At 40.6% G+C, this 23,902-nt stretch overlaps 1 protein-coding gene across 1 annotated transcript in view; it reads left to right on the top strand.

Moving 5' to 3' along the window:
- dclk2a (doublecortin-like kinase 2a) overlaps positions 1-23,902 on the top strand; it is a gene marked incomplete at both ends in the record, with an annotated part of 41,405 nt that overhangs the window by 2,301 nt on the left and 15,202 nt on the right. The window contains 2 exons of the mRNA XM_079219983.1: positions 2,517-2,854; positions 22,050-22,179. Of these exons, the coding sequence (XP_079076109.1) occupies positions 2,517-2,854; positions 22,050-22,179 (468 nt within the window). The remainder of the gene's footprint in view (positions 1-2,516; positions 2,855-22,049; positions 22,180-23,902) is intronic.

The following is a 23,902-nucleotide window of genomic DNA, read 5'->3' as shown; positions in this document are numbered from 1 at the left end:
CACAGCACAGCAAGAGAAAGTTGTTTACCTGGTTTGCTAGTCACGAACTACAGGAAGAGTCTCACCTGCAACCCTTTCAGCTCATTGTGGCTATTTCTGTTGCATGTCATGCCTATCTTTCTCTCTCCCCCATTTCTAAACTGTCCTCTGAACTTTCTCCCGTCCCGAGTAAGTTCAGCCACTGAGGACCCGCTTAAGTGGCTTCTAATCAGAACCACAGTAGGCTCGACATGGCGATCCCCTTCTGTGGGGCAGCAGTGTATATCATGTCATCATGGTTTGGTGGGGCTATGGCGGACTGACCTGGGCCCATGGAAGAATTGAACTGCTGTACTCGTGGAAAACCACACAGAGAGGTCGCAGATACTGAACTGGGTTGAGGAAGAGCTTTGTAGTTTACTGTGTGGATATGTGGGATTACATAACATGCTGACATAGTGGTTTTAGTTGGACAATAGCAAGTGTGTCAGCCAAAGGGTGTATTAGCATCAACTGGTGAAATGAAGGATGAAATCAGACACATTTACACTCACATTACACTAACTCTAATGGTCAATAATGGCAGAGCAATATTAGAAATGTTGTATAGTTTATATCTGTGTTGAATTCAGCTTTTTGTTGTCTTTATAAAACCACTATTTAATGTATTATTTGTTCCAATCAAGAATTCATGCTCTGTATATTCTCTGTGTCTTGGTAGTACCAGGCCTATACCATCTGATCACTAAGCCCAATAAAAAGGGGTTTCTTAGCTAGAAAAGAAAAAGCAGGACGCTAACAAATTTGACATTTTTGTGTAAAACGCTGCTTCGCAACAAATTAAGACCATCCAACATTTCAAATTACCCCACCTATAAGATATAGACTGTTGGTACGTCTGCTGAGGGGAAACAATAGTGTGCTGGCAATATTGGTCCAATTCTTTTTACTACATTGGGAAATATTAAACAAAACAGAAGGAGAATATAATTGGATCATGGGGTCACCTCATTGCTTTGGTGATGAAAAGTTTTGCATTGCCTTTATATTAACATTCTGTTTTATGATTTCCATTCATCACTTGGTTTTAGATTGGTGACAGATGTGGCTCCGGTGCAGTAAAAGCTGCCAGACTGGTTAGACGGCTCTGTTAAGGCCGACCTCATCTGTCGTCCACATGAGGACAGCAGCCAGTGGCGCCTGGTTGGGGCTCCCCTCACATCACCGAGGGATGTTGCACCTGCACCCTGCACCTCGGGGAATAGACTTGGCACTGGCCACCATCTGAGGGCATTTCAGTATTCTGTCGTTGCCCCCCAGATGAATGACAGCCCCGGTTATATTTTGATTTATTTTTCAGCCATAGCTCAGTCCCCCACCCCCAGCTGTGTCCTAGCCTTTTAATTAGCCTTTGGTTAATTGCAAGCTTAATAAAACCCGGTATCGTGGGACACACGGCCTCGTATGGCCTTCTTTCACTGCAGCGTAATCCGTTAGTTTTGACACACATCAGACACAATTTCAGAGATTTGATTTGACACTGTCAGTACAACTTTGTGTTTTCCAAAATATACTGAAACTTTACTCAAACATACTTATCCCAGAGCCACAAACCGCCACCTTTCTGACCTTATTACAACTATTCCTGAGTGATGTCCGGTTAGAGGATTATACTTAATGCAGCTTATGAACAAGCATGTGTTTTTGCTTACTGGCCAGCCTCAATGCTATACAGTTCTACTAATGCCCCAGAGATGCAGAGATACAAGCACGGCAATATGTGCATGCCATTCGTCTCTTTATAGCTTTGATGAAAAATTCTGTGATTTTTTTTTTTTTTTCCTGTCCTATAAATATCTCCACACATAAATACACATATTGGTTATTTGCTAGAACAGCATTTACAGAATGTAAAGGATCCAATATGTTTTGACAAGCGTCTGTGAAGCACAAGTTTGATTCTGAGAGACAGCTACGTTTTGGTGGACACAAATAATGCCATGAAGAATGCATTAGGAACAGAAGGTATCTGTCACTTTCTCTCTCTCTCTCTCTCTCTCTCTCTCTCTGACTCCGAGTGGAACAGAACGGCATTGAGTTTCTCAGCCAACACTCGGCCCTCACAACAATCACCAGACATTCTTGCTGAGGTTCTCATTCATCGGCCGAGCCCCTGTACTTGTCACATGACTTTGTTCTTTAAGGAAACATTTGCGTGTTAACTGTTGGAATGGAATGCTGTCAGATAAAACAAAATGCTTCGCTTTGGAGGAAGGCCAAAGCAGCAGCTCGACAGCTGAAAGGGAGAGAGGACCGTGTTGCACTGGCCTTGCCTCTCAATGTGCCTTTTTGTTTCAACGGAGGAATGTTAACTCTTTGTTGTTCCACTGGTGCAATGTGAACATAAACGTATTGTTTTGGTACATGCCATACATATTATTTTATTTCAAATATTTGTTATATTTGATCAGATGTGGATACAGTTTGCATGATCCGTGCATCGACTGGCAGTCACGCCAACTTATTTCTTTCTCCAGGTGAGAGTTATGTGTGCGCCTCAAACGAACCCTTCCGCCGCGTGGACTACACCAAGAACGTCAACCCCAACTGGGCAGTGGGCTGCAAGACCGGCACCTCTCGCTCCCTTTCCTCTCTCGTCCCGCTGAAGGGCGAGCTGCAGCACGAGACCAAGGACTTCATCAAACCCAAGCTAGTCACAGTCATCCGCAGCGGCGTCAAACCCCGCAAGGCCGTCCGCATACTGCTCAACAGGAAGACGGCACACTCCTTCGGACAGGTGCTCACCGACATCACGGACGCAATCAAGTTGGACTCTGGAGCTGTGAGGAGGCTGTACACTTTGGAGGGAAAGCAGGTGAGTCTGTTATTACGCAATCGGCAAGCAAAACCAGGGAAACAAGGGCGATATCCATGAGTGAGTTAGCGGTTTTGTTTTCAGTGGGATGATATTGGATGATGTGCATATGAAAACCAGATGGAACTACAAGGCTGAGCTTTTTAGCCAAAGGTTTTATCTTAAAAAAAACGCTGTGATTTATAGGCTTCAGCTGTGTCAGCAGTCTATGTAATTACACCCTATTTAATCATCCATACATAATTACACGCTGAGATTATTTCAACAAGGCACTAATGAATACACTTAAGAGTTCAGGCCTTTTGCCATATCCATCAGTATAGTTTCCTCCCTACCTCATCCCTCTCTATTAAGCCGTTTGAGACTGTTTTTGCTATAATCCAATCCATCTGGACATATATAGTAATATTTCCATCTGAAATTCCCATTGGTGTTATGAGAGGAGGTGAGCTTGAACACATGGTGCCTCAAAAAGATTTATAGGACATGTCATCTGGGAGGAGTCCTAATAATTCTGATTAATTATATTGTTTTAACTCTCATCTCACAGAATTATTTAACTTTAAAGTAAGTAACAAAATAAAAGTACAGTTTCTAAAGAAAATATAAATATATATATATGGTGTTAGGAAGAATGTTATTCTTACAAAACATCTCAAAAAAGAGAGTCTAAATTGTGCAAGGGCTGAAATGCAGTTAAGATGTGGACATCATATCTGTAGGACAGACATAATAAAAAGAGAGATAAGTAAATGTATGTGATTCTTCACCAGTTAAACAAGTTAAACATATACCTGAAACAGACTGATTCTGGCAAGAATATTGAATAACAAATGTCGGAATGATTAAATGAGTGAATAATACAATTGTTTAGGTCTTTTGTTCAAATGAAAGAAAAAAAGATTGATCGCTCCCCTAATTCAGGCAACTATCTTAAAAGTAAATTACTTCTAATTCATTTGACTTTAGATGCAGCTCACTGTGACACATCTTGGAACATTTCTTGAAACTGTTCTTGTCAGTCGACTCGAGTCTGTTTCGGTTACTTGTATGGTTCTGATGATGGCAGTCTCTTTTCTCTTTCTTGCTCCGAACACAGCTGTATTTGCACAAATAATGTTGTGTTTATTCATAAAATCCTGAAAAAATAGAGTGGAGAGAGTTTTTTTGCTTCTATTTAAGAGCTTAAATGTTGTGTAATTTTCAATGCGATTGAACTGCTGCATTTATTTTTATTTTTAAAACTGACAATTCCATTGATTACGTTGAGACGTTGATTATTGATAAACTACCTGGATTTCAGTATTAATGATCACAATTAGGGCTTAAGGGGGAGAGTGAAATCAGTTTCAAACTACCAAAAACTGAACTTGCTGTGTTAAAGTTACAGTTGAGATGAGTAGGCTTTAACCACAAGTTGTGAGAAACAAATGCAAACGTCTCACAACCAAACCAGCTGATGTTTGCTTCCTGTGAGCCGACAGCAATCTTTCTCGGCCCGACAGTCCCGACAGCAGTGATCCTTTTCCCTTCTGACAGCCCAGCATCCTTTCTGTCAAGCCAGCACTGTACAGGAACACAGTGTCTCATGACCTGTTTGGATTATTATATCATAGTTTGCAGTATATCATCTTTAGTGACATGGTCATGGTCTAGATCAGAGGTTCTCAACCTTTTTTCAGTGATGTACCCCCTAACCAGCGCAAAGCATTTTTGGTTGAAAAAACAATGTAATACACAACGCTGTGCCATCAGTGTCTGATTTAAAACAGAATACATATAATTCAGTTTAAGAACCTACACTTATATTATTGCATATTTATTAAATAACTATTCTTGATTTATGCTAATTTTAAATACATCTTTTTTTAAATCTCAATAACCCCCTGGGGTGCCTTCAAGTACACCCAGGGGTAAGTACCCCCATTTGAGAACCACTGGTCTAGACCTCCATATCTGATCATGGGGTGTGATTGTCAAGTGTAGATCAGATGAGTTCCATAAGCCTTTAGCCAATAGCCAATCAGTTATTAATGTAGGAGGGCTAAGTTTTCATTTTAAGATGGTGAATCATTTCAGGGATTGATGTGTTCATAAACATGGTATTACAATGAAATGTTGCCTAATAAATGCACCACCCCCAGCTGCACATATTAAAGCTTCTTCTGAGAATCATGTTGGATTCTCCACTGAGATTAATTCAGTCACATATTGGTCACATAAACCATTCATGTGTCTCTATTTCCATCGCATAGTAAATTCCTTCTAGATCAGCTATGCAGACCAGCTGTTCTATCCAGACACGCTCTGTATTGCCAAGAGGAATGTTGCATTGGACTTTATTGGGGTGCATTTAAGTACAGCAACTTTGGTGCCTGGGACATATTTGTGATGCCTTTCTAGCAATCCAGTTTTTAACATATGTTGATTTGAGAATTTGACGAAACGTTCGGAGGGAGAGGAGGCTGTCATAGGAGACAGCTTGAGTGGGAGCACCCTTCCTTTAACCTCCCTTTGAGTCCTTTTTTTTCAGCTAGGCATCTACAGACTGCCAGACGGTGGCAGTTATTAAAGGTTGTAAGGCCACACAAGTTCAGTCTCTGGGGATTTAACTTCTTTTTAGTGGTGAAACCAAAACCGAGGGCTCCAGATCTGTTATAAATAATGCAGTCTTTCAGGAACTCTTTACCTTTGAAACTTCCTCATTCACCTTCAACACAGCTTGGAATGATGTATATTTTGTTTTTACAAAGGTTATGGACCAGTCTGCACAACATGCATACAGATAAAGATCCCATTTTCCAAGCTATACTTTTCAAGATAACACATACTGTGCATCTTCATTTTAGTCTTCCCCATAAATAGATAACAATATATTTCATCATTGCACACTTTTTGCTGGGCCTATAGTCTGATTGTAAATGCAACATTAGGCGCAACTCATTGAAGAAAACTCTCCAACCACACGGCTGTTTAGGCCTGTTAGTTCTGTTATTCGATTAAAGATGGATGCCAGCCAATTCAACCTCCAACATAACACCAACATTAATGATACAATGAAGAAAGTAAGTCATTTTTTTAAAGCCGTTTTTATATAAAATTCCAAATCCGTCATTTTTGTCTTGATTTAGGACATGTTCCCTACAGTCTTTTAAGATTATACATTATAGAGGACACATGCATGACAAGTGTAGCTTCCTTCATGTTTTTAATGATAAGCACATGTGCCATAAGTTATAGCATCTTTGAGAGATGATTACTTCCCGCTGCTGGAGCAGAGATCCATCTGTCCATCACTGTAAAGTTCTTCACCATCAGACAGCTGCTAAAGGAGACTAGAGTTTCTTATGTAAGTGGGTTGTGTTACAATGTGTCCTACAGGATCTGACCAGCCATTTGAAGGAGTGTGTTCTTTCCTCAATGTCTGACTCACTCAGACTTTAGACCCATCTTATTCTCTTGGCTTCAACAGGACGGTTTCAGAAGTGAATTAAGAGTCAAAGGGTTTAGCCCATTAAGCCTGTAGCGTGATCCTGAGACCAGAGCTGGATACCTGACAATATGGTGGATGGATGTACGACTGTACTTGCACGGCGCTTTTCTAGTCTCTCGACCACTCAAAGCACTTTAACACTACATGACATTCACCCATTCACACCCAATCGTACACTGATGGCATGTAAGGAGCCACCTGTCTATCAGGACCATCTAACATTCACACACAGCAAATTGGGGTTAAGTGTCTTGCCCAAGGACACATCGACATGGCCAAGAGGAGCCGGGGATTGAACCACCGATCTTCTTTACAATATCCTGCTCATGATAATAGAAGTCAATTCAGTTTGAATGTCAAAGTCAGTAAACACTTTCTGTAACGTGGGCTCAAGCTTTTAAATTCCCTGTGCATAATTTTTATTTCTTACATAGAGAATTAAATGGAAAAGCATTACCTTCATCTTTTCACTTTTTCCTGTCTTCTGCCCCCCTCTGCTTGAAGAGGAGGTAACACTGTGCCAGACCAAACGTGTCAATAACATGAATGCTTTACTTGTTTGGGTCGCTCTGGCATCGGGCTTCTCTTTATTATGGCCTCTTTACACATTCAGAGTGGTGCATACTGGTGGCTAGAAGGCTAGAAGGCTAAAAGGTTTCCCACATTTTCGCTATCCAGTGAAAACCTTTGAGCTAAGAAAGCAGTCCGTTTAAAAGAACATAGACAATTTGGGAAGTTTGTTTGGCTTCAAACCACCAAGTCAGACCAGGAGATCAATATCAATTTTAGTAATTCCGGAGTAAAATTATCATCCAGTACACTAGACTGGAGTCGAGAGATTTCATCAAAAGTGAAAAAAACAATGTATGACCTTACAGTGTGGAAAGAGGCATGGAAACAGATACTATGCATTGTTCTGCGTAGATGCGCTATAGCTTTTATTGTCACCCTTCTTTTTCTTGATCCCTCTGCAACTGTCATCATTTAACATTGTTGTACATTAACTTGTCAGTTTATCTGGTTAATTAGCTTAAAATAATGTAGTATTATACAACTGCCCTGCAATAAATCCTACGTTCATGAAGTTCTGTTATTGTTCAATCTCTTTTATAGAGGTCTTAATTTAATTGTATGGTACATGTGGAAGCTGCAGTTTGTAGAGCTATTGAACTGTGTTATATTATGCTGAAACATGCAAATTTTAACAAAACATCGTAGATTCTATAAAAAGCTTTACTTTTCTCTCCTAAAAATGCAAGGCTCTTCACTCAGTCACACATAAACACATAAACACACCCACACACCCTCCAATGCCTTCCAGCAGCAGCCTGCCATCTGCTCCTCCAAAATCCAATCACAGGTCCCTGCCACCAGGTCTGCAGGCGTTGCAACCCCCCTCACGTTGATGCCCACACACACATGCGTGCACAGCGTCACACACACACACACTCAGAGGCCCCCCACTGGGGCTCCGGCCGCCATCATATAATTAGACCTATAAGCTGGAAGGGAGGGTTAAAGTGCAGCTGTCAGGTGTGTGTGTGTGTGTGTGTGTGTGTGTGTGTGTGTGTGTGTGTGTGTGTGTGTGTGAGAGAGTGTGCTTTCACAATACTTCTCTGTCCACTCTCCCTCCTCGATTCAAAGATGCTCCTCAGACTGAATGCTAATTGTAGATCGTGGTTAGCAGGGCCAACAGAATCAGCTGCTGCTTTTGAGAGAGACCCCTGTTTTACATCTCAAAGCTGACTGGGCAGGCGGAAAATAGGATTGCCCTATTTGGTATTGTCTAATCGATGCATTCATTAATTTGGGGAACAGTTAGCAGTCCAGAACTTGCTAAATTGTCTTTTTTTTTTGTAGAAATCATCTAGAAGTGATTGAAGGGGATTGTAGAAATAGTGACAAAGAGATGGTCCATGTCATAAATACAAAAGGAGCAATTGTTTATAATTAATTGTAGAGAGAGATGTTCAAGCCCTGACTCTTTCTTCACCTCCACACCCAGCTGGCCAATCACAACGTGAGGTGGGTGTGAATGTCACATTGTTTAAAGTTACACTAGTGGTTGGACACGCCCCATATGTATTCTGGCGCCTGAACCCCTGGACTACAGTAGATTATCCTGTGTGAGTACTAAACACTACCAATAAGCTTCAATTGACCTGGCTACACTTAAAGACTGCTTTCAGCTCAGAGTAGTTGACCGAGAGATGTGTTGACAAAAGACAGAAGGTGGGAAGGACAGAGGAAGAGAGTGGTTGCCACGTTTCCTAACCCCTAGCTATCAAGCACTTACTTTCCTCTACCTTTCTCTGCCCCTTCTCACAGCCCAACTATTTACCCCACCGTGCAGAGCAGCTAACCACCACTTCTGTTGCCATAATTATATGATGCAAAATCTTATTTATTTCACCCTTCAATTACATGACCCGTGCAAGTTTAGGAAATGCTCTTTTTGGATACACTTTTGGGAATTTGATAGTCAGGGACTGAAAAGATGCAAAGTTGAATGGTGTATAAAACCTTCTGGTTTGTTTCTGAGTGGCGGCATTAGGGTCACACACACCTCCAGCTGTCCAAGTCGTCATGTCCTAATCCAATGTCTGCTCCATCAAGAGGAAGTCTATGAAGAAACAGATCATTGAGAATACATAATTGACCATTTAGTGACCTTCCATGTTACATGGATCCTGCCTTTTACCCAAAGTAGCCTTCATCCCCCTGTGACCCTGACACATAATAAGGTCAGTCAGTGTATGGCACTCCTATTAAAACATTAGTGGTCGATGTGGGATGCAGCGATGGGCAGACATTGCATTTTTAGATGGATAAATACTGGGTGGTGTGAGAAAAAAATCAATTTTTAAAATTTGATCTGATATTCACAAAGGTTGAGGGCAAAACATGACTCCGTTTTTAACGCAAAAAATGACACGCAACACATTAAATGCATTTAAATGCATGGCATATTATTCCTCAAAAAATTGATTTTATTACTAATTCCCCAAATTCAAGCATGTTAATGACTACAATTTATAACATGCAGATACCTTTCTAAGTAGTGGACGCTTCATACACTCTCATTTAAGAACCTGATGTTGGAGGCAACTATCCTACATGTAGCCTCCTGCACATAGATTCTGCCTCTGCTTGTTCTCGCTGCAGCAAACAATACCTTGTTGTCCTGTCGTCTCACATCATCCTGCAAATCAGTGCAAAAAAAAATGTCTGTCTCTTATTACTTGGACACAAGGTGTGTTGCTTTTGGCCAACATTCCTCCTGTGGGTGAATACGAGCACTGAATTTAATCATCAATGCCATGGATATATTACAGTAGATATTCATTGGCATTGGAGAAGTAGCAAGAGCGTAATCCAGCACTTTAAAAATATTTTATTTTTATTTTTTTTAAAGAATAGTGTATACTTTAGATGTTTGCTGTATATAGGTTAAAAGTTTTACATTGATTTTCTCTCTCAAATCCTGAAACATGTTTGCCTTTCACAAGCCTTTTCCCTCAGTGATGTTATGCGTCTGCCCATTAACAAGCCGGAAACAAACCTGGACCGTTGTGGCTGCTGAACTGTAAGGGCTGAAATGGTCGTTTCTCTGAACTCCATGATGAGCTTTTCAGTTCAGCGAGCTCAGGAATGAGAGAGGAAATGCAACTCAGCACTGATAATTGGACAGTCTGCTGAGATGTACTGTCTTTGTTTGTTTACATCTTTGCAGTAGTTTAGTGTTTAGTATCCTCCATGATAAATTGGAGACAGTTACGGTGTATTTTGAAAAATCTACATAAGCAAATTTAATTTATGAAAGACATTAGTTTGACAACTTTAGATTTTTCTTCTTTTTTTTCTGTCTCTCAGGTTTCTGTCTAAAGTGCTTCGAGACGAGGACATTAGTGCTTCTGTGTGCTTACATTGTGTATAACAGAGCTTGAAGGTTACTTGCAGGTCTTACCACTTCAGCAGTTTATCGAGGCACAAAACTCCACTTAGAAAATGTACAATACACACTTTTTCTTTCTTACCTCATACTGTCTTTTACAAACCCACAGTAAATGGATGGTAAAAGGAAAAATACAGACTGACATCCATTATCCAGAGAGGTTTTTTTTTCAAAACATTTCACTCTTTCCAGTTACCAACAAAATGTACTTGTAGCAGGATTTGAAGCAGTTTAGATAGTAATTTGAAAAAATATTGATCTGGAAGACCTTTGAGATATACTATAGAGTGAGCTGTGGAGTACTGTGTCGTCTGCTGAGAGGCATCTGTCACATCACTGTATAACGTCTTTATCAAGTAATGAAGAAGGTGTACAATTTTAAATTGGATTAAACAGTGCCTTCCATTATTAGAGCATTGATGGATGTACTCCAGGCTCTCCTCCCACAAAGTGTTCAAGATCTCAGTGTTCTTCCTCCAATTTTGTTTTTATCTTAAGAACAACTATTTGCTTGGAACATTAGGTACCATGTGCAGTAGAAGTAATCATAGAAGTACTGTCACCATAACATTCTTTCTAGTGAACAGAGCCCCAGAATAAGAACACATCTTTGATCACCAACATGTCATGAAGATGACAGCGAGCTAGTTCATGGTGCGTGGATTGCTGGGTTTTGGGGGCATACACATCAGTATGAGTGGGAGGAGGATGTTGGTTAGCGTGACTCTGACGCACAGTGGCATAATTTCACATGACATGCTTCTAATGATGATGGCCTCCTGGCCTCGATACTCTAAACCAGCACTGATCTTACAGCACATGTGTTAGCAGGGACGCGCTGCACCGCTGCCAACAGCTAAACAGGTTTACATTCATTAAGGTGTCTAAATTTTGCTCACCCCGTTATCTTATTGCTGATGATGATGTCTCGTCCTTTGCAGGACGGTGAAACAAGCCGGCAGTTGCAGACAGATTAGGAAAACTGTCTCCCTCTTTGACTAGCTAGGGTCATGGACACATATGGGTTCCATCTGATTATCAGGCATGAGCTGTTTTCAGGGCCAAGTCTGGATTAAACACCACCATTTAGGTCAACAGCCATGACATTTGCGTGCCCACCTATTGCTCTGTGCTGTCATTATCATACAGCACCGTCTGACACTTCTGCAATAACACCATCCAACAATGAATAGTCTGGGCTAGGTTCTGTGATAGGCTGTTGTTTATTCTGGACTCATTGATGAATCAAGCTTTTAGGATCTGAAATCCTGGTAGTGTTGGGTGATGTTACAAATACTGCATATAATATTTAGCAGTATCATCTCACTTATACTTGCAACTTGCAAACATAATCAGTAGTCATCTGTAATCAAGCTCATTTAAGTCATTTTGGTCTTACATCTAAAATAATAAAAGTTTAACAAGCTAAACAGGTGGGGGTTTTTGGTCATTGTTTTTGGGAGTTACACAAATATTACTAGCTCTTAGCTAAGCCTCTTTTTTTTGCTGTCCATACCTAGAGTGTAATGCTAGCGCATTCATATCAGATATATAGATATAGATTATACATGTTGATCATGAAAGGTTTTATACAGTACCTGACCACTGGCTCAGGGTGCTATGAATATTCGGTTACTATAAATTAATAAAAGCCCTCTAGCCAGTCAGATTTATATGATTTATATTGTACTTCTCTTTAAACATGAATTCAATTAAAATATCACTTTTTGAAATACCTTTATGAAATATAGTTTTCCCCTTATTTCTGTAGTTGGTCTTTATTTAGGGTCTAAGGAAGACTGTAAATAACTCTGAAACATCTTAATGCTTCTTGCTTTTATTCATTTTTAAAGCTTTCCAGTCGTAGGCTAAATCATTGCAAGTCAAAAATAAGAAGCACTGGTGTAACATAGTCTTTGTCTGGCCTTTGGATACAAAATCCTACCAGTCAAGAGCCCCTCTTTCTTGTCTCCTGTCCGAGCAGATGGCTCACACACACACACACACACACACACACACACACACACACACACACACACACACACACACACACACACACCCATACACACACACACATGCACACGCACAATATCAATGCTTCTCCCAAGTCTTCGTGGGCAATACAAACACACTTCATTGTATTTAGCAGAAGTGCCTGACCCACGTTTCACTCGTGCTGGCACGATACCCTGCATTGACGAACAGCAGGAAAACAAAAAGCCGGCAGACATCAGAAAACGGGGGTGTCGGGGGCCATGGGGCTGGCGGCTGTGCACACCGCGTGGAGGCCACAGACGGGGAGGGCATCCATTGTGTGGTGTGTGAGCTCAACTACTTGTTTTGTTGTGTTGGCCCTCATCCTTTCTTTGCAGCAGGCCTTTCAATCTCCCAACAAGAGAGTTGGCATGATGATATTTAAACCACAGCTCATTGTTTGTCACCTTGAGTTTAATCATTCATGTAAGCTCAGGTTGCCTCAGCAAGTTTCGGAAGATTGACGTGATGAATGTTTTTGCGCAGGGCAGATCAGGAGCTGTGTGTCTAAGTGATGTTGACAACTGTGATGCTGATGGTGAAGTTTCATTTGCACATCAAACTGTTTCTATTCGATTCCTGGCAAAGAAGCATTGATGTTTTTGTTAATGTGTCATTTTCATTTTCATTATTTCATTGTTTTTATTATTTATTCATTTGATTAGTGGAAACATTAAATGCTAATTAGCATTTTAAGATATATTAATATGGGCCTTTTGAGGCTTCTGTGGAACTGCAATATTATATTTTGTGAATTTACTGCCTAGTAGCCACTTTTATATGCAGTGATTAGACTATTATGTTTATTGGCATCAAAAACTGACATTGTATGCATCTCTTGTGGATCTTTTAGCTCCTCAGCAATTCTGCAAGTCTTACTTTCTTAATGGGCAGGCTAATCTACTGGGGCTCATTTTTGGGCAAAAAGTTGTGTGTGCATGTTCAGATGTGTACTCCCACTCTCTTACTTCCTCCTCTATTTGAGCATAAAGAGCTCAGCGCTCATGTAAATTCAGACAGCCTGCGGTTATGTACATTAATGTCTCTCTTTCTGTGTGTGAATATGACTTGGAGGAGAGAGGAAACCAGAAAGCTGTGAAATGTGTAATATAGGCCAAGCAGCCAGTGGCTGATGTGAGGCAGGGATCACTGCACTGCACACAGTTGGTAAAAAAAAAAAACAATGTCGGGAAACTGCAAATTTAAAGTGTTGTGTCTTTTATTCTGAACTGCTTTTTTCTTCAGTATCTCCAGATAGTGTTCTTCATAAATTCATGAAATCATGTTTATGAACACCCCAAGGAACCATGCTTGTTATTATCTCCGCCAGGAAGATCAAATGATCGGTCGCGTGTGTCATTCAATGATTGAGTGAGTGCATCTGTGTCGGTCCAAGGTTAGTCGTTCATTCTGCTGCAGCAAGCTGCATTATGTTGTGGGTTCCCAGTTATGGCTACATGCTTAAGGACCTCCCACGGTTGCGGTGACTTACACTTTCTCAAAACACCTTTATTACCCGTTTTATACTACCTTTGCCTGTCTGCTGACTCCTCACTCACTGCTCTTAATTGGCCCTCGGCAGGTGGGGGGTCACAAGTGACAACACAGCTGACTGCATCTCTGACCCCCCCATCTGCTACTGCCCACATACAGGGATAGCAGTTGGTAGTGTGTTTGGCTAATGGAACTACCAGTACATACTACCAGTATACAGACTGTTGTGCACCTCTTGGCTGCTGCTCTGTGGCCCTCATGTATTGTTTAGACAGTGTGTTTGGCTAACGGCTAAAAGAACTACAAGTACACACACTGCTGTAGCGCCTAGATATTGTATGGCGTGTTGTATACAGTATAACAACAGTGGTCGTTCCAGACGCACATGGCGGAGATCTGCACTCTACTAAGTGCACATTTCTAGTTTTGGTTTCTTCTTCAGTGCCTTCACTGAGCAATGGTTTGTTGGTTTATGTACATCTGTGAGGTTTCTGTTGAATTATTGAATAGTTAAGATTGAAAGCAACTTGAATTTGTCAAAGAAATCAATGCATTCGATAGGTTGTGTTTAATGCAGCTAATGTTGTGAATCCAGAGTAGCAAGTTAACGATGGGCTTACTTTTCTCATTGCTCAATTTTGTGCGGCTGCCTTATTTTGGCTGTTACACTTGTTTTAGATTTAGCGCTCTAATCCAGAGGAATTAACCAGTCAGAGGGAGCAGCCTGTCTGTTAGTCAGAGTTCAAACAGAGTTAATAACCTGGTAGGCTTCAGCTTAATCGCACCCTGGCAAACTTAATAGGCATCTAGCTATCTACATATTCTCAAGTAAGTAACAGTTTAAGTGAGAGTTACGGCTTGTGTAAAGAATACACATCTAGTTTACCATGCAATGTTATTTTCTTTAGTGACTAGAGTGCTGTGTGACCTTCCCAAAAGCAAGAGGCAGACATCTCAATCTTCCATCAGCACTTCAGGACTCCACCCACCTTCTTTGCCTCTTGCTCATTTGGCTGAGCACCAATGAGGGATTTGGAGGTTACCAGGGTCGATGGAACCGAATGATTACTGTGATCATTGTCGGCTATCACAAGGAGAGCGTTTACTTTTTTTGTGTGCAGCTTGTTCAGCCTTTTTCCACTGCCCTATATTCTTAGCACCTGTTGTGTGACATTTGTTTTTGGAACTCAGCCCTCACTTAACAGTAAGAGAAGGATGTTCAAAACACAGATTCCTTTTGATACTTCCATACACACTTGAAGCCCTTGACCTGTATTTCCTCCGTTACCAAGAGAGCAGGAGGCGGGTGTCGTCGCATCACAGAGGGCAAACTTCTTCAGTTTAGCCTCAAGACACGTCACCCAGCCGATACAGAACCCTGTGAACAGTTCACTTCACTGATTGTCCTCGACAAGCCGAGCAGGACAGGGCTGGCAATGGAGAGCCAATGGCTGTTTACGCTGGCAGTGGTTGACAAAAGCAAAGAGAAACATGGACAATGCAGTCTGACATTCATACTCTCCTTTACGTTTTGGCTCAGCATAATCTGCTGCACCGATTTTGTTATGTTTAAGAAAAACCTTTATGCTTAATTATTAGAAACCAGACAACAAATATGTTCAAGCATTTATTTCATATTTAAATTGTCCTCATTTTAACCAGTGAAAAAAGTGAATCTAAGTTAAAACACAACAGAATTTTAACAGAATTTGACATTTAACACAATTCTTCAACCTCTTTACCTCCTTTAATTCTTGGCTTTTCATACATGTGTTTGTGAAGGCACCATTTGTCTCCATTTCCCTGCATTTATTCCCCTGGGTGTCACGGGCTAGCTGGAAAGCACTTTATCACAAACCACAGCAGGGCCAGCCTTGCAGAGAGAGAGAGGTGTGTGTGTGTAGAGGTAAAAGTAAATGAGAATGCAGCCAGGGGCCTTCGCCACAAAGAGATATAATATTCCAGCCGAGAGTTCCTTTCCTTCACAATAAGCCTGTTGCCTCAGGTTGTGCTTGGACAAGCATGTCTCGGGGCAACAGCTAGATAATGTGGCCTTTTAGAGCGTGGATTCGAATTGGAATTCAAGTTTAGTCCATCTTTGTGTGTGCCTTGGTTTCTGAGGTGCAGATGTGAAAATGCAGAGCCTAGTTCATGGTTACCTAACGGTGTCACATGACTTAAAGCAAAAGTTAGACATTTTGGCAACCACTCGAAGGTGCCTGGTCATGAAAACCGTAAAACAGCAAATTGTTGTTTTTGTAGTTAATGTTTTGTCTGGTTTTAGGAAACAACAAATTATATATATATATATATATATATATAGCGAAGCTAACCGACTGCATTTGACAGACAAAAAACTCTGCCAGAAAGTAAATAAGTGTATTTCTCAAAATGTTGATTACTTAGCGCAGACCTCTGGCTACAGATGTCACCTTGGTCTGTGGTTTCGCTGCCAGCGGACACTGCTCACTTCAGCAATCCCCTGTGAGGCTGTCTCACATTGTCCTCAAACAAATGACCAGCGTCCTTCATGCCAACACAACCTGCTGAATGGACGAAAAAATCACAAACTCTTAACGTTGAAAATGTCTGCACACCAGAGGAAGCAGTGTGTGAGTAAAGGTCAGAGGTCAGGGAGAAATGTTTTGTAATATCTGCACGTAATAGTGTCACACTATCATACCTTGCGCTACACCAGAGTCCATTTTTGACACATGCACTATCCCGTGGGCGGTTGCTATGGTGATTCTTACACCTGTGCCCTGACGGTATGGGGTGGCAATCAGCTGCCTTGGTCCGGAGTGAAAGTTCATCTGAAGAATGGCATTCACTCCAGATATGTCAAACCTTTGAATATCTACGCATATTACAAAGACACTTCTCTTCTACTCTGACTGAATTTTTTTATTGGAGGCCACGTAAAGAGGCCAACAGTTTGCCCTCGAAGATTAGACAAAAGGAGCATATGAAGGCCATGAAGTACTGTTATTGATCATTTATGAGCATGTTAGGAATACGGCATCCTGTTTCATTTTTAATTGATGCTGCCTGAATGGAGGAAATGCAGAAGTGTCATGTGAAGTGTCTTATGTATTATTAATCAACTGAGGCCTGGAGCAAAGATATTATTTTTTTGGTTTTAAATAAATATAACCTTTACAATTTTTGTTTGTCAGATGCCTTACTCCCACTCCACTGCTGTCTCCTTTTCTCTCAGCCTCCACCTCTTCTTTTTACTGTGGAGATTGTTTGTGCTCTTTAGCTTTTCCGGACCACCGGTTCTTCTGATTCCCATCTTACACAGACACACACACACACACACACACACACACACACACACACACACACACACACTTGCCCCCACTGTGTCAGCCCCCAATCTCCCCTAGAGGATCCATCTGCCCACAATCTTATGCCATTGTGTGCTCCTCCCCCTTTCTCTTGTTTCAAGTGTGTGTGTGTGTGTGTGTGTGTGTGTGTGTGTGTGTGTGTGTGTGTGTGTGTGTGTGTGTATGCTGTACATATGCCTGGCAGTGTGTGGGTGCACTAGTGTGGCGGGGAGGTGGATAATGAATGGATCGTTTGCTGCTTTGTCTTCCTACTTGTCCACCTACTACAGCAACAGAGGGATCGTGTGTGTGTGTGTGTGTGTGTGTGTGTGTGTGTGTGTGTGTGTGTGGGTATAACTATAGTTACTGTTATGTGCACATAGCTATAGCTTAAAACTAACTTCTGTTTCTCTCTCCATAGGTGGGTGGTGGTGGGTGTAAATGTAAAAGTGCTCTGAGCTGCAGAGAAAATGTCGATCACAGTGCAACACAGAATAGGAAACGCAAAACAAATTACCCTGCGGCCCAAACGCTAACTGTACTGCTCTCATATGACATTAAGTCTGCAGTATTCTGGATGTCAAGGTGTTTTTACCTCATTTTATTGTTGTTATGCTCTGGATCTCTATTATGCTGTTCACTCAAACACATACAGTCACAACCTTATCTTAAAGAAATACAAGAAAAACTTTTCTCTTTAAACTTGAAAGCATCGAGACAAGTTGTGTCGCTGTCAAGCTCGTGGTCATCAGCAAAGCCTGCTGCAGTCCTTATTGTTACTAAGACTCGCCTGATTTTATTATTCTGTCAGTAATAGATTGATATTGTAGTTCTAATTCAGCTATTATTATAATACTTAGAGTAATTATTCATTATTAGTCATCTCAATATTTGTCACAGGATCCCAGTTTATTTCAGATGTATTATTCTGAAAGTGAGAGACTTGATAGAAAATGTCCTCCAACATGAATCAGTCAACGTCAACTATTGATCTGGCCAATCAATGGCTCCTCAGAGTCAGGATGTTGGACGCATGCAGCCAGGCCCCCTTTACAGCCAGGCAGCTCTATAGCCAGGGACAGGAAAGACACTAAGAAGAGGTCAAGGAGAGATATCATTCAGAGCTGAAAGGATCAGTCCATACATGATATGTCGATCTAAAACAATTTGGATAATCAATTCATTAAATGTTTTAAACAACAATGACCATAGTTCACCAATTGCAGCTTTTCAAATGGGAATATTAGCTTTCGACATTTTTTATTTGAAGTGCACTTGGTTGAATGTAATGAGTTGTACAACAGCCATGTAAGACTCTGCTCATCTAGCGTCATAACTGCCTATTATTCATAATTGTAAAGTATTTATCCAATAGTTTAATTTATGGGATATAACCCACTTCATCTCCATCTTGCTTATGATGATCTCATCTGATTTCAGAAGCATGACAAACCTTTTGGGATGTTGAACCTAATGTGAAGCTTTTGTGGTCTGAACACGTGACATTGTTGGCACACACACAGAGGTATTTATTAATTGTTTTCAAACTTTGACCCAGACCTCCAATTCTGCCGAGTGAAGCCGCTGGGGAAGTGTGTTAAAAGGGTGCATTCTCTCTGCTGACCAGCAGGGGGCGACTCCTCTGGTTGCTAAAATAAGTCTGGTTGCATAGAAGTCTACGGGAAAGCGACTTTATGGCCCAATCCCAATCTCCACCTTTAAGCACTCACAGACTTTGAGGCGAAGTCCTTGAGGGTTTAGTTCTGTCCCATTGTCACATCGTTAAGTGTTTAACTCTCTGGCAGGCATTTTGAGCCCTTTATGAACCCTTTCCGTAAGTCAGCATTAGATGCCGAATTTGCCTAAGGGAATTACCCACAGTTCATAGCAATGTGACGTTAAACACGCCATGGAAGAATGGAGACGTAAAAAAAAAAAGGTAAACAAAGAGGCACGTGGGCTTTTAGCCCGATAAAATACATTTAGACTACAACATTACGGATTAAAGATGGAACATAAAAACACATGAAATCAGAGGAATGCAAGCAGAAATTATATTTATATTTATTTACATTTATCAAACATTTCATTTTGACAAAACGAGTAAATAGAACATTTAAAATGACTTCTCATCTCGTGAGGAAGACGTTATTTAGAGTCAAACAGACCATAATGCAGAGTATGCTTTAGGGCCGGGGATTACTGTGATTGACAGGTCTCTATAATATTAATACTAATAACTTTATTTATGTAGCACGGAGTTTACAAAGTGCTTTGACAGACAAAGTCGGCAATAAAACAACATAAAGTCCAAAAGTCTCTGCTGGTCCAGCTTCATGTATCCAGTGGTTCACATTCACAAAGAAAACATGTTCAATTAGTTTACAACTCTGTTGATGATTCAATTGTAAAACCGGTAAATAATGTGAATATAAAAAATATTCATAAATGCGTCAGTAATGAAGGTCCTATGTTTCTTACTTTCGAATATCATCGTTGATTACAGAACGAGTTCCTGTCGTTAACCTAAAATACTTATTTTATAACATTGATCATTTTATAAAAATCACAACTTAAACAGATTCCAGTACTTCTTCTTTGAAGTCACCATCATGTCATACAATTGTATTAATACTCTATATATTTAATAAGAGAGAAGGGAACATAGATTTGATTTTTTATTCATTCATTTGGGGGGGAAACCTGGTCACCAGGAGTACACCCATCATGAATAGGACTAATTGAAAATTAGTGTATACATTTTTGGAGGTCATGTCATACAATTGTATTAATACTCTATATATTTAATAAGAGAGAAGGGAACATAGATTTACTTTGAATTTATTTTTTATTCAGTCGAGGGGAGAGCCTGTAGTGGACCCATCATGAATAGGACTAATTGGAATATTAGTGTCCAATTAGTGTTTTTGGATTATGTGGGAGGAAACCTGTGTACCAGGAGTAAACCCACGCGAACACAGGGAGAATATGCAAACTCCACACAGAGACAAGGGTGGAGGTGTCTCTGTGAGGCTGCAGTGTTAAATCACTGCAGCCACTGTGATGCCCTTGATTGGTTCCAGCTGTTCCAATTGGAGGTGATGTTTTCTAGATCTCTGCAGTGAACACCTTTTAGATGGAACTGAAAACACCTGTGTATCCCTTGTCTTTATTGAGTGCACGCAATTTAGATATTTGGAGTTGACACAAGTGCTAACAGTTTCTGCCAGTTACCTGCAGCCGACATACCAGGAGTAAACCCACGCGAACACAGGAAGAATATTGAAACTCCACTCAGAGAGAAGGGTGGAGGTGTCTCTGTGAGGCTGCCACTGTACTGTCCTTGATCGGTTCCAGCTGTCTGCCCCACACCTGCCTGAATAGACTGACCTGGGTAATTGGACCATGCCATGCTACCTCAGCCAGAGGGGTGTCCTCAGCAGCCAGGCTATTCTGCACCACTAGGGAGAGCAGTCTCCTCTCCCTTTTCAATTAACATGGACTCACCGACTGCTATATACCATGCAGTGGGAGATGGCTCAGGAGTAACTCCTGCTATCAAGGAGACCTCATTATGTCTGTCTTATATTCTAGTTTGTTGTTATTTGTCATTTTGTTTCCCCAATGGTAAGTACAGGTTAAGATGGGGAACAAAAGCTTAGCAAAGTGATAAATAACCACAAACTAGAAATCAAGACAGTCCGTCTGCCTGCCAAGACATCACCATAGTAGGCCTCAAAGCCAGCCACAGCTCATCATCCCCACCATATAATAATACATTTGTTTTTTGACATTTATCTACATGTGTCTACCATTTTATTCATATATTCCACTGCTTTTGTTAACCTAATTTCCATCACCAAAACTGAGCTATACCACATGAGTAAAGTTATGTTTTCACAACAAATATGAAACATTTCCATTTTCCGCTTTAGTCATATTTTCTCTTTACACTTGTGTCTTGGGACAATGGTGCCTCATTATATAGATAGCTGAGATTCTTCTGTAATTTTTCAATGTATGTATCATATGCAAGTGACTTTAAAAAGAGAAATTCAAAAATGATGTAAAATCAAGAAAATGACCCCAGACCCCAGAGTTTTAAGAACCTTATTTCACAGCTAAAAATACTGCAGTCACATATATGCAGCTTCAACATGCACAGTAGAAGGACCTACAGTCTGTAGAATGTAATACACTAATGCAGAATCATGTGATGAAGTAACACTGGTGAACCAAACAACATCATCTATATCTAATGAAACTTCTGCTGTATCTGTTCACAAATAAATCAGTGTTATTGGGAAACGGCTGGTATTCACAATACGTGAATGCCCCCTTGAGTCCTAATTTGTATTACTATACCTGTACAGTTACTGGTATAGTAATGGTATACAATACCAAGTACAACGTTGAAGTACTTGTACAGTACTGTACTTGTATAGCCCATGGCTAAAGTTACCCAAATCTTACTTGTTCATAAAAGACGATGCCTTGCTATAATTTTAGACGGAATAATGTAGTTAGAATTCGCTCCACCTGGACCAATTAAAAACAAAATATATTTACTCATTGAGGCCTAAAAACTAAAATGCAATTATTGTATTCCCTTCTTAATGCAACATAAGCAAAGCAGATACTCAATATTTTAAATTCTGCATTGTTTATGTTTTTTTCTTCTACTTAGTTAACATTTCTTGCTTGTTGCCTCCAACAACTGTCAACCAGTAGATTAATGCCAAACATTCACCAGGATTGTGTTGAAGTGTTTGTGCACATATACATATGTAAAATGTGAGTATGTGATCACTTCTGCCTCTGAATATCCAAATATGTAAATTAGTTGTATTACTTTCTAAATATAATTTATCTTTTTAATTTCTCCTCCAGATTATTTGCCTGCAGGACTTCTTTGGGGACGACGATGTGTTTATAGCGTGCGGCCCGGAGAAGCACCGCTATGCTCAGGACGACTTTGTGTTGGATCTCAGTGGTAAGGCTTCCACAGCCTTTATGACTGGTAGGCCTGACTAAGACTAACTAAACATCTGTGTGTGTGTGTGTGTGTGTGTGTGTGTGTGTGTGTGTGTGTGTGCGTGCGTGCGTGTGTGTGTGTGTGTGTGTGTGTGTGTGTGTGTGTGTGTGTGTGTGTGTGTCACCTCACTGTCCTTCCTCACCATTGTTCCCTCACTCATGCTTGCAACGTGTTTTTCCTTTAGGGAGTTGACAGCAGGATAGGTTTGTGTGTTTGTATTCAATAATCTTTTCTTTCATGATTCTCTTTCCAAATTAATTCGGATCATTATAATTGGATAGTGACGAGTAAGCCCTGCAGAAAAGAATCGGTGCTCCACGTTTACACACACACACATATTATATATTTTGTAAGTTAAGAGAAAAAGGCCACACTATTATTGTTTGAGTGAAGTTTCTGTGAATAGCTTTTGTGTTCATGTTCCTTACTGTTTTTTGCGCTGTACAAAAAGGATATCAAGCACATCGTCTGTTGGGTATCAACCCTTTATCTTGTAGAAAAAAACACAAAATCGAGAGCACATAAGCAGGATGTGACCTCCTTAAACCAGTAGATCCATTCACTGTTAAAGCTAAGTAGTATGTCAGCCAACATTGCACAACCTTGTGGGAAGGAAAAGGTAGTTTATTATTGTAACAGTCCAAGTATTGACATCCTGTGCAACTTATATTGTTGTGTCAGGTTAGCTAACAACAGGGAGGCATATCCTAATACACACTGTGTTAAAGGTGCATTTCACCTCTTCCACTGAGTCCATAGAAACTACATTTACTGTTACAGCAGTTAAAAAAGTGACTCTCCAGGTGGAACTAGTATTATAAGACAGGATGGGCCGGAGCTAGCTGGTTAGCATGCTCTGCTCATTTCAGTAGATATTTCTGCAACACAGCACATAGACGTCTTTCACATGACATCAACGCTGTAACCCCTCCTTCTTCCGTTGATATTATTGGTTCATGTTTTGGAGGTTTTTCATTACAATTCTGGCCATATCTTACACATTGCACCTTTAACTGTTACTGAGGATGAATGCATGAGTGATGGTGCATCGGTCCCTTTCGGAGATAGTTTTGAGCTTCCGTCCCACTTACACTCATGTGCTCCACTTTTATGAATTAGGTCTTTGAAAGAACAGAAAAGACACACTGCCACTCTGCTGAAGGTACAGAAGCTGCTCTTCCTTTTGCTAATTTGGGTTCAGTACCCATTCTACTGTTTAAAGGAATAGAGATCAAGAAAATGGCCTGCGTAATAAATCATGCATAAAGGCACATAAAGGCACTTTAAATTACCATATATCTTCTTTTCTCAGCTAAAGAGCTTTTAGATTAGCGGGTCTGTCCCTCAGATTTAGTTTGTTGTTTTTTTTGTAAAAAAAAGTGTATTGTATCGAGATCCCCTTTTAATCAGTCAGTGGAACATGTATGTGATTATTACAATGCATGGGGAGCTCATTAGAAAGGCACTGTGGGTGTATTTCTGTGGGCGTGTTTTTTTTCATGTGTCTGTCATTACATTAAACCTCTCACCGCCCCCACCCTTATTAATACAAACCTGACAAGCTTACGACACACTTCACAACATCTGCTCTCACTGCACACGGCTACAAAGCAAGATCAGCAGAAGCATGTGGCAAACACCATAAAAACTAAAGCTTCTTCATGTGTTCATGGCAGTGCCTGTTTAAGCCTAATTGCTGAATTCCAAA

The sequence above is a fragment of the Taurulus bubalis genome (assembly GCF_910589615.1).
Source record: "Taurulus bubalis genome assembly, chromosome: 6".
NCBI classification, from domain to species: Eukaryota; Metazoa; Chordata; class Actinopteri; order Perciformes; family Cottidae; genus Taurulus; species Taurulus bubalis.
The sequence above is the reverse complement of the archived record's forward strand: the minus strand, read 5'-3'. Positions and strand labels throughout refer to the sequence as shown.